The sequence below is a fragment of the Pholcus phalangioides genome, unplaced genomic scaffold (genome assembly GCF_987345545.1).
Source record: "Pholcus phalangioides strain wild (caught in Gottingen) unplaced genomic scaffold, Ppha-v1.0 ptg000008l_1, whole genome shotgun sequence".
In the NCBI taxonomy this organism is placed as follows: domain Eukaryota; kingdom Metazoa; phylum Arthropoda; class Arachnida; order Araneae; family Pholcidae; genus Pholcus; species Pholcus phalangioides.
The window spans coordinates 25,203,222-25,220,884 of record NW_028301601.1 but is presented as its reverse complement, the minus strand read 5'-3'; the positions used below and the strand labels follow the sequence as shown (position 1 = coordinate 25,220,884).

Genomic DNA, 17,663 nt, shown 5'->3' with positions numbered 1-17,663 from the left:
CAACGAAATGCCCCCGACGGCGTTCATCCGCGCCGCGAGCGCGGGCGCCTTTAATGTACACGGAAACGAATGTCGGCGCCGACGACGTATTTTTCCCGTCTTATCTTTATTTTTTAGCATGTAATTTGTCGTTATACGGCTTTGCCGCCACTACACTGCTTTCGACCCCCACTTCACTGATGTTCCGGTATTTTTAGTTTTTGTGGGATTACAGCAGAATCCGGAGCAAGGACAAGGAAAACGATATCAGTTTCGGTCTCTATCGACTTTTCCCGTCTTTGTTCCGAAACAACCCTCTAACCTAATTAACGTTCTGTCTTGTATTCAATGTCAACCTTGAGCTTTACGTGCTGCTTCGTGTCCGCTCGGGAGAACGCCAGCACTAATTAAATTCTATAGACTGGATCTTGGTATGCACGACGCTATTTGATGAATATTTGCCGTACGTATTTACCGAATATAAGAATTGGGGTAGTCGTATTATTGCCGTTATATGTTATCGCTTATTTCAGATTCAGGAGAATTTCAATAATCAAGATTTCTCCCTCCGTTGAAACGTTTCTCCGAGTTTCTAGGAACGAGAACGTCTCGATCTTCGTTCCTGTTAATACTCATCACTAATTGATGGGAGTTTACTAGGGTATATACAACTCGTAAGCGGTATTGAGCAGTTGCTGATTGAAATCCGATTATTAATTTAGAGAAAGTTTCATTAGAATGCTGTACGCGCGTGCTTTTTAGCCGCGACCCAGAATCAACAACACGATCAATTTTGCGACTGAAAATGCAGGACATGACTGATTTTTCTCATGGGACATAATTTCGCCAGTCTTTTCAATATAAAAGTTGATTTCACAACGGTTCTTTTTTGTTTCCCCTCTAAAATCAGTTACTCTCGCTGAAGGTTGTGCCCCTCTCTTCTGTAGCTCCGGACTTTCCGTGGAGATATCGAAGCGCTCCCGAAAGAGCGCTTCGATATCTCCTTGAAATGGGAAGCGGAGTGTGTGTCCGGTCCTTTAATGTACACTCCTGCGACCAAAAGGTTAAGGACCCTTGCTCTTAAAAGACAATTAATATTCTGGGGTAATCCTCCATATTTATTCTTCGTTTCCTGACGTTCCGTGGAACACATAAACACGGTTTACCGTTGCTATTCCTTAATATTTTTCGTGTAGCCCTCCGTAGAGAAACGTCGATTCCTGCAGAAACAATTTAGGTCTCACCCAAAAAGGCCACGCCTTTTAAAAACCCTGAGCAGGCTGATAGGTCAATGTAAAAATGAGTTTAGTTTTTGTCAAAGTTTCAGTGAGTTCATATGCGGTTCGTTAAATAGAGCATTCCTGTACTATTGAACCGTGCATGCACCTCTCGTAAACATTCCTCTGGGGAATTTCTAACGCATTGATGCGTGATCCTAAACGTGTTCATGATGTCAGAGTTCAGCGTGTTTCGTATTTAGCAAGTGCTGCCACCTGCTATCCCGTTATTGGAACTAGTAAGTAAGCATACATGAAATTTCTTATGTGGATATCGTGTTGAAGTTCTGTGTCCTTTTTTGTGGGAATGTGTGTGTTTTGTGAGATACTTTTTCTCAATTGAAGTCTGGCGCTCATTCGCTCCTTGAAATTGGAGAACAAGTCACGGAAAACGAACTTAAACTGACCACCACTGTGCCGCCAGCAGGGTTCGAACCTGGATTCTCGCGAGTATATTACGATGCGTACACGACCACAAAGCTGTTGCATACAATTCATACTACTGAACCTCACATGCACCTCGTCCATATTCCTCTGTGGAACTTCTAACGAATAGTTGAAATTTGTTGTAATTGTGCCTGTGTCCGTGTTGTGATCCTAACGTGGTTTGTTTCTGTGTGATGCTTTTGTAATAGTGCTGCCATCAATATTTCGAACTATGAGTGAAGTGTAATGATTGAATAATTGTGTCGTTGTAGGCCTGTTGCTTTGTGGCGCGACTTTTTAACGTGGAGATCGGCTCGCATTCGCGCTTCAAAGATACAATTCGTACTGCCCGACGGGGGGGGGGGGGGGTCCGCAGTTTTCGCACACACGTTCCAAAACGTTGCTTTTCCGTCCAAATGAATACAGTCGGCCCCGCTTAATCAAATATCAACGATTCCAGCTCACACACTATGCAGGGAAACGATTCAACTGCCATTTTACAACGTTAGTATAATTTGTATATTGAAAAGTAATGAAGGATCAATATTAATAAAGCTTCTCGAATAAATCAGACATCAAAAAATGAAAATTATATTTAATTGTAATGATCACAATACCCAAGATTTTTACTTTTCATTTAGGAAAATCGGCACCCCGCCCTCTGCTGGCTTGACAAAGAACAAAAAATAAAATTATATGTACGCACTGAAGGCAACTTGAATACTTGGAGGCCAGTACTTGCTCACAAATATGTTTATCTTAACTTAATAACATATTTTCCATTAATTCAAAATGTTTCATTCAATAAAAACATTAATTGTTGATGTGTTAAACAGTTGGCGTATGGAGCATAATCGATTAAGCGGGGAACTTCGACATTGTCTCTATAGGAGAAATTTTTATGCCAGAGGATTTTATTCGTTTAAGGGGGTTGGTGCAGGTAAATTTTCAAAAAAACACATTTTCCAATTTTTTCAATATTTAAATACTATGGAATTTTTTCTGCGTGGTGGAATTTTTCTTCTGTTTCAAGTTTTTGTTCTACCTGCACTAAAAATATTTTAATATACTTTTCACTAAAATGCGTTTTTCCCAAAACACACTAACATTTTTGGTTAGATAAGGAACATTTTTTTTGCACACCACTCATTCAAAATGTCTTGAAACCTTAATCCCGCCTCTTCTTTCCGGAAGTCGTCACTAGTTACGTGGGTTGAACGGAAGTGCTTGATTCAAGATGGCTGACGAAGGAGCTTGCAGTAGTTTTCGCGGCGCAAAGGATTATGGGAAGAGAAGGTCGGTGTCGACCACCAATCCACCCCACGAAAGATGGGCTTTTTTGGATGAGCTTCTCTCCCACCTTTTTTTTCCCTACGAGGGGAAAAATGTTGCCATGCCGGTAATTATCACCAAAGCGACCCCCAATCTTGCACATGTGAACGGGGCTAAAAATCACCAAAATTTACCCATATTTTGTGCCATAAAATTTTTTAAAATAATTTTAATACAAAAATCCTCATGTCAAAATATGTAAAACCACAGTGTTGAGAGAGAGACAAAGTTTCAAGACATTTTGAATGAGTGGTGTTCGAAAAAATGTTCCTTATCTAACAAAAAAATTTAGTTTTGAGAAAAACGCATTTTAGTGAAAAGCATTAGCATGTGAAATGCCTGCCAGCAGTTTATATTAAAATATTTTAAAAATATTTTTAGTACAGGTAGAACAAAAGCTTGAACACAGACGCAGAAAATTGAAAAATGTGATTTTGGAAAATTTGCTTGCACCAACCAGCGAAGTTCGTAAATTCAACGAAGAATGGGATGTCGTGTACACGCGAATTTCCCATCGACCATTCGGCTGTAAATATTCTCTGAAACCATGTTCGACACCCAAACTAATATCGAGAACAAGTCCAGCAGATCGGTGAACGCGAAACACAGTGTGTTGACAGCTATTATAGGAACGTGGTCATTTCTCACTTGTTAGCGCTGCAGAAAATTATCCCATACATCAATTTTGGCTCTCCCTCCTATATACGGCATGATGTTGGATATTCTGTAATTGCCCTTTCGTCCCGGATCCCGATCCATAGCCAACGAGTGTGACGTGAATTTTCGAAGCGCCGGCGGCTGTACATCGAGTTTTCCCCGAACCCAAACTCGGATCTGCATAAATACGGGTTAAATGCGAAAGAAGGCGATAATGCTCGTAATTCAACACAGTGGCGTATGTATGTATGCTGGAATCATTCATCATCTACTCTGGAGAGGAAGTGATGGATGTGCCAAAGAAAAAGGGGGATATTGTGACTGTAGCATACAAAGTGGAACAATCTAATTTGCCAGAGTTAATAATAGTCTTTTTGTCAGAGGAAATAAGATATCCAAATTAATAGTTAGTAAACACCGAGGCAGGAAATAAAAGCAGAGAAGGGATAATTGGATAACTATCTAGGGCGCGTAGTCTGGCAAATAATCGAATTTCTATCGGATTTCTTACATTGGATTCAGTCTCCTATTAATTTTTTCTAGTGTCTGTGCGTTTGCTCCAGCCTCCTTTGGTATCATTTTTTATCGATTCTTACACCAGTTTCTAGTGTTATTTTTTGCTGGCTAATTAATAATAGCAGGTTAAATTCTCTAAAGTCCCCCCCCCCCAAAAAAAAAAGAGTTGTGTTTAAAAATTTTCTCGGGTTCTTCAATTTCCAAGATTGTTGTGCGATGGTTTTCCAATTCTTTGAAGTATCCTTATGCTTGTGTTTATGCATCACTTAATTACTATTTTCCCGTTCTCGATGCTTTTTTGACGTGATATTGCTTCGGAAGTTGTGTGAAAGAACTACAAAACACACACCATTCTTTCGCTGCTATTGTTATTCCGAGTGTGTGTGCATTGAGTGGAGACAACAAGTAATCCCACGAATCTTTTGTGTGTGTGAAAAGAAAAAAAAAAATCACGTTTTTTCCCCCCTCGAAATCTTTTTCCCCTTTGTCATCTTTGTCTGAGGGTGTTTTTTAATAACTTCCAGAGAAGATTTAAAAGTGTGTGGTGCGTTGTGACCATAGACTAAAGATATATACTATTATAACTATGGTTGTGACTGTGTTCCGCATTATACGGGGTGCCCCGTAAGTCATTCGGCCTTTATCTCATCAACCGTTCATCTTAGAAGTATGGTTATAATTTAGAAAATGCTCAAACTGTGTTCAGGAATCACTCTGTATAAGTTTCGGGAGTGAAAATACATTGTGGCATAAAATAAAAAACAAATCCACATTTTTAATGCGATCCGCCTGTCCTCTAACCTCCAACTAGAAGTTGTTGCACTGTCTCTCCTGAGAAGAAATGGAAAGCAGTCATTGGTGAAAATTCTTGAAGCGGGTTTTAACCCCGCTTTTTCTATTTTCCATATGAACAGGGCTTTAAAGTATCTGAGAATGTGCCACGGGACATTTAAGTGTTCTGAAATAGGACACTAAGTGCACCGCAAGTCTTTTAAGTGATCTATAAATGTGCCGTAAGTCACTGAAAAAGTGCCATGAATCACTTTCTTCTTAAAATGTGCTGCGGGCCACTTAAGTATTTCAAAACTGTGTCGCGGGTCACTTGGGTAATCTAGAAATGTGCCATGACCTGCTTGAGTGATTTGCAAACATACCACGGTTTACTTAAGTTATCTGGGAATGTGCCGTGAACCACTTAGGTGATGTGGCATATCACGGCGGGACACTTGAGTGATTTGGTAATGTGCCACGTAGATCAAGTTTAAAAAATTAGGTTCGAGAGAGAGAGAGAGATCACGGGCTACATCAGATGATTCCGAAGGTCATGGGTTGGGCGTGCATGACTTAAAGCACGGAAGGTTAGGAACCGTCAAACCGAAAGATACCCGGGCCACATTGCCATATGGTAATATTGGCTCATTGTCCACACGGACTGAATACCTCTGGCAATTTATTTACAAAAAACATACATTACAATCATAACAACTATAAAATCAATCTAAGTATAAAATCAGTTGCGAGATCACAACCTACGTATACAATCGGAAATCAAGCATATAATCCTATATTACATATTAAATCTTAATTCGAATATAAAATCCTAAATCGCATATTGAAATCAGATATAAAATTAATAATCGATTTCATCCTCAATTTAAATCGTTCGATTTCCACGGCATTGCACTGTTTTTGTGCCATCGGTCAGTCTTCTTTATACTTGATCAGTTTCTTTTTTCTTTGTGAGCGGCGAGGGGTGGTGCAGTTTGTACTTGTGCTATTGGTTGATATGGCGTCTGTGGGATCACATTGTCGTCTACCCATCTAATTATTTTCTTGACGTTATTCACTCTACTTTTGTTTTTAAAAATCTCTCTGATCCAGAGTGTGGCAGTTTTAGCAGCGGGCACAGCCATGTGCTTTATAGATGTGCAGCTAATTTACATGTTGTCACGTAATGGATGGGAGTGCCGGTTTCACCACAAAAGCAATGATCTGTTCCTCGTTTTTTGAAGCGGGGAAGGCAATTTGGAAAAAGTCACTATGTCCTAATCCAGTTGTTAGGAACCACTGGATTAGGACATTGCCGTCACACGTATATGGTATAATTTTATAGTAATGCTTTGACAAACCATGGTGACTAAAAATTCGGTATCCGTCCCTCAAGTTTTTCATATATTACGATTCCTAACTTGGCATTTTAAGATAACATGGACTCCCCCCTCTAGAGTTTATGTCTGTATATTTATTTACATGGGAAGAAGTTGCTAGACCCCGGAAAAGCCGCCTAAACATTACTTTGGACCGTTTTCTTTAAAGGAAAAATAACGTCTCCTAAAAGACATTTTTTGCTGGCACCTAAATTGTTTATCCGATTTTTCTAGCCCGGTATGGAATACTAATAAAAATGTTCCGACAAGGGTAACGCATATGGGAAGGGGGAATAAAATCCTCACGAAATATCTCAAAAAATGGTGTGTTAATAATTATACCTTTCAGTTTTTAATTTACCGACTACCGAAAAATTTATGTAATTTCAATTTAACCGTAATGAAGGAAAAACAATTTTCATAATGGGAATATGCTGTATCGATCTGCCTGTGAGAGTAGCCGAAGGCTCATCAATTATGGTCCCGTTTCACAAGATTTTCTCTCTCGGGCACGTTAAAGCGTTTACCCGTGTAATGAGATCGGTCGGTTTTGAGAATTTTCCGGCCGAAAAGTTCCGTAATTTGATCAGTCTCGCGCCTGAATGACCTATCTGAATATTTATGGGACATTTCGCGTGTATGTGTGTTTACGGAATATGAATAATCTCACACGTTTATTAATTTAAAGGCGCTTCAAAAACATTTCTTCTTTAATGCAGAATCAGTCTCTCGTAATTTGTTGTAGTTGTGTTCATTATGCGTAAGAATTTTTTTTTTTTTCGTGTGTTAAATTGTGTTACTTATGAATTTTTATCTATTCACGCTAACATATTTGAGTTCATCTTATTGGAGTGCGTATGGTTTTGTTTTTACTTTCATCTCGCAAATTTGGTGTTTTTCTTGGATTCTGGGTTGATTTTGTTTAATCACGGGTTGGCGGGAACATGCTAAGCTGTTTAGCGCTCCCATATTTCTGGGTAATAAAGTTTTTACCATGGGTCTGAGTTGCCTAGCCAGACCACTATTGCCGGTTTGCGAAACATACCGATCAATTCATATAACCGCTACATAATATCAGATTTATGAGAAATTTATATTGATTATTTAATTATTAAAGCCCGGAAGTTCAGGAAAAACGGCATAAATTCTTTATTTTGCCTATTTTCGAACTGTTTTTTGATAAAAATTTCTTTTTTGCATTTTTTCCTGCCGTAAATGCCTGATTCGGTACTATTGCTTCATGTTTATTCATGAATTTTAGAGACCTTGTCAGTATGTAGAACGTATATATAGATATATTTTAGCTCTCTCTGAACTTCAAAAGCATTTTGATGTTTAAAATCTTCAATCCTTAGTTCGAATTAAAGGGCTCCGACCTTGCCCCAAAATTGCCATCAAAATGAATGGGTTTGAATTTTCGTGTTCCCGTTAATTGCCCTGTCTGATTTTCGTCATTGTAGGTAATCGGAAGGGGGGGGGGGTTTAAAACTTTTTTTTTTTCTCAAATGTTATTGAAGTAATCATGTAAAGGTTTTGTGTAATTTGGTAAGAAATCAGAGGAGCGACCACATAAATGTGTTAGTGCCTGTGCTAGGATAAAAATGTTTTACTAGCGTCCTCTGTTGTTGACTTGAAGCATTAATTTTCGAATTGACCCGTATAGGAATATTTTAATTTTTTTTTTTTTTTTTTTTTTTTTGAGGAATATATGTTGTTGCAAGTTATAAATATCATAAAGTTTATGGTTGCGCTCAATCGTAGAGAAATTTGATGCATTCGAGAATGTCGGTTAACACGTTTTTATTTTAATTTGTTGTGGTCAATTTAATTTCGTTTCGATCCTGCGCAACTTCCATATTAATGATTTTCCAGTACCTCCTAAAGGCACCACAGCTCTTTACAGCGTTCTTTGCTGCACTGATAAAAAGCCTAGTAAGACGCTTTCGAATTTACAGGAATTAGAGTTTGGCCGAGCGCTGGTGTGTAAGAACCCGTGTTGAGTTAAACGCATCAAAGACAGTATTCATGTGGTTTTTACAAATAAGATTGATCTACCGTTCATTGCTCACATTGTAGCGCAGGGCACACTTATCTGCCCTGGCACGCACACAAAATATCTTGGTATTGTTGTGGATAAGAGGTTGTTTCTTTCGGCAATGTGGATGAAGCCATTCGCAAAGCAACCGTAGCCTCGGTCATGCGCAACAAAGTATGCCACAAGCATTCCAGCTTATCGATACGTAACAAACTTATATTTTATAAGATGATCATCAGACCAGTGTTGCTTTACGCTGCTCCTGTGTTTGTTTGCCCGACGCTGCAATTTAATTGCCCTTGAAGGGTTCCGAAATAAACTACTCAGAAGATACACTGGCCTACCTTGGTTGGTCAGAAATGTTAATATCAGAAAAGACTCCCGTGTGCTTAACATCGCTATATATACCAAGAAGTTGTGCAAGAGATTCTTTAGTAAACTGTCCGAATCCGAATTTCAACATCTTGCCGAGATATCTTCTTATGGTAGTAGAACGAAATACAGATTTTTCACACCAAGGAATTTTCTGCACATGCCTAGCCTAGGCCTGCAATTCCGGGCCTATGAATAACTTCGAAATGGGGGAACAGTGCTCTTGAATCAGTCGAACTGATTCTGCTTGTCAACTACATTATTCTTTGGAAAAAAAAAGTGCATAGTATAAATGTTATAATGGTTTTACCACCATAGGCCCTGATAAGGTTCCCTTTTCCAAAAAAAGAAATTCCCCTTATGACAATGTCACCTGCCTTTGGCTTTTTTTTCGGTATATTGATGTCGGTGTTGATCCGGGGTAGTGTAGATATGAGACTGTACATACATTTAATCATATTTAACCACGTTTAATCGCATTTTATTCATGTTCCCCTTGGAGACTACTCCATCCACTGGTCTGATTGATCGGTGTGATTATATTATTTTCCTTGAAGCAAAAAAAAAAAACACGAGCCCTTTTGGGTGTTAAATGAACCTAGGTATTCACCCACTTAATGTTTATAGTCGTCATGGCAAAGTGCACTACTGCTATGGGAATCGGCAGTCAGCAGAGTAATGATGAAGGGGGTTTGATGAGTTAATACCATCCATCGGAACCCCGAATCACCAATTACGGTTTACGGAGACAGTTGAAATTTCAATTTTATACGTGTCAAAGTAAATTGGTTTCGTTTTTTAGCGTCATCTATCGTTGACTTTAAATATTATTTTCTAATTTTACGCATTTAAGTTTTGGTCATATTTTTTCACTTTATATCGTTTCTTTTATCCGAGAAATCAATTTCTCAACAATTTACAAAATAATTGATTATTTTAGTGAGTTGCGCCCACTTATAAAGTAATCGGTATTGTAGAGGGAATGTGGCGGATGGAGACAAACACTTCCTTCTACAATTTAAAGATATTAAACATTTATTATATAATTAAATTTACAGAACCTACACGAACTAGTGGGCCGCGTGACTATACAGTGAAATATCGGTTAATACGGTGTTTCGTCTGCCTCAATAACCCAGAACTATTAAAAAAAAACGTTAAAAAACTTGATGCCAGTGCAATGTACGAGTATTCCACAGTGTTTATTTATTATGTCTTGAATGTAGGAACCAGCAGAAGGAGGGGGGTGGGGGCCTGAGGCACGTAAAAATTTTGACCAGGCATACATTTTTTTTATATGCCCTCACGTTCGTTTCGTTCGATACAAAAATTTTCCATACATTATATTGTATATTCTCAATCTTTAACGATGATATTTTCGTAATGATAAGAAGTACCGATTTCTTCTTGGATGATTTTCCAAAAGGACTTCCCACCGCGCTTTTCTTTTAGCCTCATAGTGAATTAGATGCGTCTCCTGAGATTACTTTCCGGATCGTGGTTATGAACTTATTCCGAATTGGAAATTTCTTGTACCATTTTCCTCGACGTGGACGTTCTATTTGTTTATCTCCGAATAACGCACTCATTCGTTTTGCGATATTTTTACATTTATAATTAAAAAAATGGTGCATTAATTCCCCCCCCCCCCCCCCCCACACTAGAAATGAACTCTATCCGCAGAAAGGAGATTAAGAAAAACGCAGTATTTCCTATGCTATAAGCAGAACTCCGAGAAATAACCAAAATATATTTGGATAAAACTTGTCCGAGCTACTTCGTACCTTTATCAACTATCGCATTTTATAATAGGAAAAAAAGAGATGAAGGACGTTTCGCTTGCTGTCCGAGTAAGAATAATGTCTAATAATAATTTAATAAATTTCTATTGGAATTTAATCGTTTTTCTATGCAAATAACCTATTTTCTAAAAATGGTTGGCGAGCCACAGCAAAAAAGCTCGGGATGTGGGGGGGGGGGCACATTTTACCCGCTGGACACTAGTTGAAGATCCCTGGTGTAGAGGATGAAGTTTTTTTTGGAATGTTCTATGAACCACTGCTACTGTATGTGCACCTCGTTCATATTCCTTGTGCTATGAACTGAAGATCCCGGTATTTTGAGCCTTCATGCGGAGGTGCCGACACCAGGAGAAAACATTGGGAGAGGTGGTTGTCGGATGTCCCGCATAGAAGGAATTTAAAAGCTTACTTGGCGGGGGGGGGGGGGGGGTGCGTGCGTGCAGTAAACTGTAATTTATGATTTATTAGAGGACTCCGTGTTTCTCATAAATTTTATTGGGGATGGTAAAGCTCACGCAGGTTCCAGCGCCTATGCCGTTGTCGGTATGAAAACTGATCATCATAATCAGTAAGACGCTCTCTTGAGGAAAATCAATCCCATATTTATTGCCCTCCATACTATCAAATCTTATTGACCGCTCTCGGCTATTTTCGGAATGAATGATTCTTATGGAATGTGCAAGGAGGGTTCCTGTTTCGTTGGGAACTATTATTAGTCTAATATTTGGCTCTTGTTTGTCTTGGAGAAAGATATAACGGGACATATCTTCCCACGCTCGGACACTCAAAACTACCATCGAAGGGAGCTAGAACGTGACTATAGGGTTTTTCCTGTTTATGTTCTGGAAGCCAGTCGCCAAACAGTAAAGTTTACGAAGTTGTGTAAACGAAGGACTATAAAATAATAGTTTACTTCCCGGAGCATCCATATGTACTCCTATGTGATGGACAGCGGACGCTGCATTTTGTGTATACAGTTTTTTCCTACTTTGTAACTCTACATCTGGTTACGGGCATTTCAGCACATCATGCTGTGAATTGGGCCTCATCCATCATTTTCTTTCCTTCATATTACACTTCGAGCATCTGCTGCTGCTAGTTTTGGGTTTGGTTGATGAGCTGGTGCTGTCGGAAAAGCTTTCATCGGAGTCTGTGTTCCGTTAGAAATTTGTTGCGAGGAAAAAAATTAATGAGAGGGAAAGGGAAAATTGCTCAATAGTTATTCAACATTCATGGATGCTTCGTGGAGATTTTTTCGGGCGGTTCGAAAAACTTTGCTTGAAATTTCGATAGAATTTCAAGCAATGAATGGAGATGGCAACAGGGTCCCGCCCTTCTTTGACTTGATCTTAGGCATATCAAGCGTTAGGCCCCCCCCCCCCACACGACTACAGCAAAAAATGTTAAGAGAGTTAGGTTTTTAATTAGTGAACATATGTTCAAATTTGGAGGTCCACTTAATTACAGGAAATTGAGCTAGTACCATACAGTAGATCCCGCTTATAATGTTTCCCGCTTAGTACGACTTATTTTTATGTCTCGACTCTTAAGTAATTCGCATTAAGATTTCCCGTTTGAAGCGTTTTACCTCTTACAAATTTTTCATGATAGTTTTTTGAACAGTTTTCATGTCATAAGCGGGATCCACTGTAGGACCTACTTGTCCGTGTTAGAATAACACTTTCTAGAGATAGGAGGTGCTGGTTGAAATCGATACTCTTTGGAATTAATTAACGCGGATATTTCTTCGTTTTTTTCCCTACGAGGAATAGCATCAGTGTTATCCGAAGAAATAACTTTATAGAGTTGATAACTCTTTAGAGTTGATTTCACCCCTCTTCAAAATTTTAAGGGGTAGTTATGTAAAAGGGGAGGGGTATTTTATAATAAAAGCAGTGATACCTAAAATAAGGAAGGTTTTTGCTCCTCAACAAAATTTGGCGGAGTAAAATTGAATTTTGATGCGTATGCGATGCCTTCTCCTCCGTATTAATCCTCTATGGTTCACCCCAAAAAAAAATATTGAATTTTTTTTTTTACTAAAACGGATACAAATGGCTGCTGTTAACGTATTTTTGATTGAAACAATACATTAACACAGCTATTTATAGTGGATCCCGCTTATAACATTTTTGAAAAACTGTCATGAAAAAATGTTGTAAGCAGGAAAACGCTTTAAACGGGAAATCTTAATGAGTATTAGTAAGAGTTGGAGAAGGAGCATGAAAATAAGTCGTACTAAGCGAGAAAACATTCCAAGTGGGAACGTTACAAGCGGAATGCACTGTAATTAGAGTGTGTTTTTAATTAGCTATAATGGTTAATTAAGAGTAAAATATACAGTTTGTCTCGATTTTAACGTTATCTATAAACAGATAAAAACTTGCTTAGGAAAGTTTAATAGTTTCACCTCTACTTTTACTTCCGATCGCTCAATTTGGAGCGCTTTTACATTGAACATGTAAAATATCAGCAGCTCTCGAAAAATATCTACCAGGAATCTATATATATATATATGACATGAATGTCGCTCTCCACTTGTTAATACAAGATATACAGTTGACTGGATGTTGTGAAGATATTTATTATTTTAGAAAAATAACATCTAAAATAATAAATATCTTCACAACATCCAGTCAACTGTATATCTTGTATATATATATAATTGATTTTCTGTCTGTGTGTGTGTCTGTTCTCTATACAAATCTACAATTTTACATCGATCGTCGCCAAATTTTGCATATATACCAAATGAGACCCGACTTAAACGATAGACTACTTTAAAATTTCGTCAGAGCAGGGCGAATGACCCAAATGGGCAAAAAACTATCGGGCAACAATGGTTTTTGGGCCTCAACAATCACTTTCCGAACGTTTACTTTGGTTACCGTGGTTCCCTAGCAATGCGTTTCGGACGTGTATATGCCTTTACAATGGTTTTTCATTTCTTCAACGCTGCCAATGTATGTATAATATTTATGCCTCTATAATAGTTTGCCATATTTTCAATACTCCCAGTAATGAGGTTTTTGAATGACGTCATAATCATCATCAGTATTGCTTTGAGGGTCAGGAAAAGGGTGATCCTCATAGAAGTCAGTGTTAAAATTGCCGATTTTAATGTAGAAATGCGGAAATTCGGAATAATTTTAAAAATTGTATTAAATACTCGATTTTTGAAATATTGAGGTGCGTAGAGATATACGAAGCCCAGGAGATTAAATATGAAGTAATTAGCCGGACCTACTTTCGAGTTGGATATCCATGCAATAACATTGATTTCAACTTTTTATTTATATCTTCTCAAGCATGAAAATTAATGTCTCCGTATTGTCTTTTGATATTCAAACTGCATAAATTCATATAGTTTAGGATGTTGTAAAATTAATTATGGGCCCGTAAAAAGTGCATCGAAAAAATCCCACAGCTTTAATTAAGCATTTTTGGAAGCTGAAACTGGCAGATGGATAACTTGAAGTTCGGGGGGGGGGGGGAATCGAAATACTGAGCGACCCTTCAAAAAGGGGGGAAAAAATATATATATTCATTTCTACGTTTCTTTAAATCTAGATTTGTTTATTTCATGAGTCGCGCAGGAAGTCGCCATATTGGTTAACTTAGACACTGTTTGCATGTCCCTCAAAGAAAGAAAGAGGGAGATATCGCATGTTCCAAAAAGCCTCATTGAAGAAAACCCGGGCAACGCCGGGTATTATAGCTAGTCAACTCATATAGCTTAAAAAAAAGTATTACACTTTTTTTTTTTGCCTTATTTTGTACAGAAATTACACTAGCATATGTACTTTATAGAATACTAAAAAAATTGAGAAAAGAAATTGGTATAATGGTTTTGTTTGGACTATTTTCCATGTATATTCAAATATATACGGGACCACATAGAGGGTTAAGGTATTTAAGCGATCACAATCTGATCGGAATTTTCTATTGAATACGTCTAGATTAATGAGTAGAGATACGTAAATTTCGAAATAAAAATCAGTTTCGCAAAAAAAAAAGAAGTTTGGAATCGGAAATTTCGCATTTGTTTCACTAAAAATTACATTTCCTACCCCTCAAGTATAATCATGAGCGTTTTTTAATTACGACATGCTTTTCCTTTTAGTGAATGTTTGTCCTTAAAAAGTTAGCAACATTTTTTTTTACATTGGGACCAGGAACTCCCCAAAGCAGAATGTTTTGCAACGAGCCTTCGGCTGACTGGAAATGTTTTGCGGTAAAAAAATCCCCATAATAATGTTTTCTCAACCTTCTAAAATTCTTCCAGATTGTTCTGTGACGGTCGCAGATTTCGGCATATTCTGGTTTGGGGCCGAGAGCATATTTTGCGAAACAATCGCATGCAACAAGGTAATATAGTAGTTTGTGCAAGAGAGTACAGGTATCCCTCGCGCGCGCGCTTTACGCGGTTTCGATTTTCGTGATTTTGAAAAGTTAATTTTAGAAATGAAAACCTGCAAAATTGTCTTAGAGTTTAACTTTAATCCTGGAAATGGCAATGGACTTTCGAATTTAAGATAAACAACATAGTTGAATCCTTTGATGACGAAATCCGTTGGATTTGTTAATACAGCTGAGACAAATATGGGACAAATTCTCAGATACAACTCGCCGCACAGATTAACACCTCCCTCCCCACCTAAAAAAGATCCCCCTTTATGGGGCGTTACATAGACTAAAGATATATACTATTATTACTCTATGGAGCATTGTCAGATCTCACTGATGAACAACGTTTGGCATCGCATTAACAATGCCATGAGAATTTTAATCGTCAAAAAGTAGTTTCAATGAAACTAGAATTTCCATATTTTCGAGAAATATTCGGAATTCGCTGGCATTGCTATAAAAGTTTTTTTTATAAAGGGACTGTTTCAGTGAAAAGAGTTATCTTCTTATCATCATAGCAGCCTCTTCGGGAAAGAAAACAACCACACTCACTAGAATCAATCAGAAGTAGTGACGACAGAAGGAAATAAAAAGGAATAATTTAATTTTCATTCATATTACCTCAGTATAAGGGATTTGTTCATGTGTTTGAAAAATTAATTCATTAAAAGAAAATGTTCTTCTGATGTTGGGTTCATTTTTAAGTCCTTTTTGAAGAAAACCAACCCTATCCATATCTTTCGCATGTTAATTCAACTCACTTTACGCGACTGTTTTGCGGAACCAGTTAATAGCGTAAAGCGAGGGAGGAGGCCTGTATTGCCTTTTAAGGACATAATGAGACGCATGATGCAAGTACTGAGCAAAATTACGACCGATTTTCACTTTTAAAACTGCAAATTATCGAGATTTCGCTGAAAAGTAATAAAAAAATTAAAAAAATTTTCGTTTTTGTCGATAACACGACGAAAATTCGCAAATTTTTCATTTATCGCATGTTTCGCAAATTTCGCATTGATTTCGGATATTCGAACTTTACGTGTCCCCACTCATAAGTAATCAAAAATCTTTTTGTGATCGGCATCTTTTTTGCACTCTAAGTTAGAAATTCAAGTTAGAAGAATTGCCCGCATTCCTGCCCGATCTGGCTGCATCCCCTGTACGGTCGTGTCGGAATCAGGGCTGGACCTGGAATCCTGCGAACTACGCAACCAAATGAAGGGAGCCGATGGGAAAGGCGATTTTTATCACTAAATTATTATTCGTTTACATTTGAAAAATGTCCAGAACCGGCCCTGGTCGGAATCATGATCTGGGCCGCAAAACGGGATCAGTTGGATCTGGGCCTTGGGTACTGGATCAGATAGGCGCCGAACTCACTTTTTGGTCGTTGAAAATTAGGTGTAAAATAAGGTGCCAAAACGGATGCTTTGCTCCGAGTAAAAGAGTAAATTTTTGTTTGCTGTTGCGGCCGGATCGCAAAAGCCAACGTTCGAACCCTCAATATCGTAGAGAAATCGTTTTTCCGAAGTTTGTTTTCTGTACGTTTCCAACGCAAATCTCCGCGACTAATCCGTCGCCTGCTGCTGATCACTTTTGCTTGAAATCGTGACAAAATGTTTCATTTGGCGAATAAATATGAACCTGATTCGCAAATATTGCAGACCCTCATATCAATTCTCATATTTTCGCCCATTTGGCAATAATTTTGCTGAATTGCTATGATAAATAAGAAGCCAGCTGGAATCCTGTCCCCAATATGAAAATATGAACAAATTACATACTCATAAATGTTTATTTATTGCTAGTTTCTCACTTTAGATTTTGTAGAGATTAGATTTTTTTGGTTGGCGACACGCACACTGTGGTACTTCACAAATAAACATGACTGCACAGGTAAGGGAGCTGGACGGCTTCATTTAAGTAGATTTTGCGGGACAAGAGAAAGAAAAAGTGAAGGAAGAGTCAATAAAAACCCACAAAATTTATCTTTCAGATGTGGCAGATAATCTGTCTAGGCTTTCACTGTAATATTCATGCTGAGCACGATTGATTCATGTGATTATGGCATATTGAGTCAGCTATTTATTTCAATGCTGAACATGATCAACATTGTTAAAATTATATACAATTGCCATACTTTACTTTTCACATCATGTAAACATAAAGGACTGCATAGTAACAACCTGTGTTCTTAAAATGACCGGGTTATTTATTTGTATTTTTAATAAGATTCCATGGTAAATGAAGGCGTGGGCAAGGCCTAGATTTGACTTGAAGCTTGCTCAAGTCAAATCTGGCCGAAATTTCAATGGTCAATTTGCTGAATGGTCAATTGACAAATGGTCTAAATTTGCTAGCCCCAATGGTCAATTTCTTGCCGAATCGACCATTGGGGGAAGAGGCAGAGTTATTATCTCGCATATAATACTCAGCTACTATCCATGCGAAAACTGATTTTTTAAAAATTTTGTCATATTTATTACCATAGTATTATAATTATAATTTTCTTTTTTTTGCTTTCAGTTCCTGTGCATGAAAAATATCCGAATTTTCTTGTTTGCTTGCCAAAATGTCTTCGCTATCCCAGAACAAGATCTTTTCAGACCTGAGATGCTCTTTGAAGGAACTGATTTTGGGAAGGTAAAAAAATTCTTTTTTAATCTCACCTACATTTGGTTTTTATAGCTTGACATTCAAGCATGACTTTTAA

The 17,663-nt window shown here is 37.9% G+C and overlaps 1 protein-coding gene across 3 annotated transcripts in view; it reads left to right on the top strand.

Moving 5' to 3' along the window:
• LOC149084079 (guanine nucleotide exchange factor VAV3-like) overlaps positions 1 to 17,663 on the top strand; it is an 82,154-nt gene that overhangs the window by 22,248 nt on the left and 42,243 nt on the right. For all 3 annotated transcript variants that reach the window (XM_089234431.1, XM_089234430.1, XM_089234429.1), the window contains exon 2: positions 17,477 to 17,593. In XM_089234431.1, the coding sequence (XP_089090557.1) occupies positions 17,477 to 17,593 (117 nt within the window). The remainder of the gene's footprint in view (positions 1 to 17,476; positions 17,594 to 17,663) is intronic.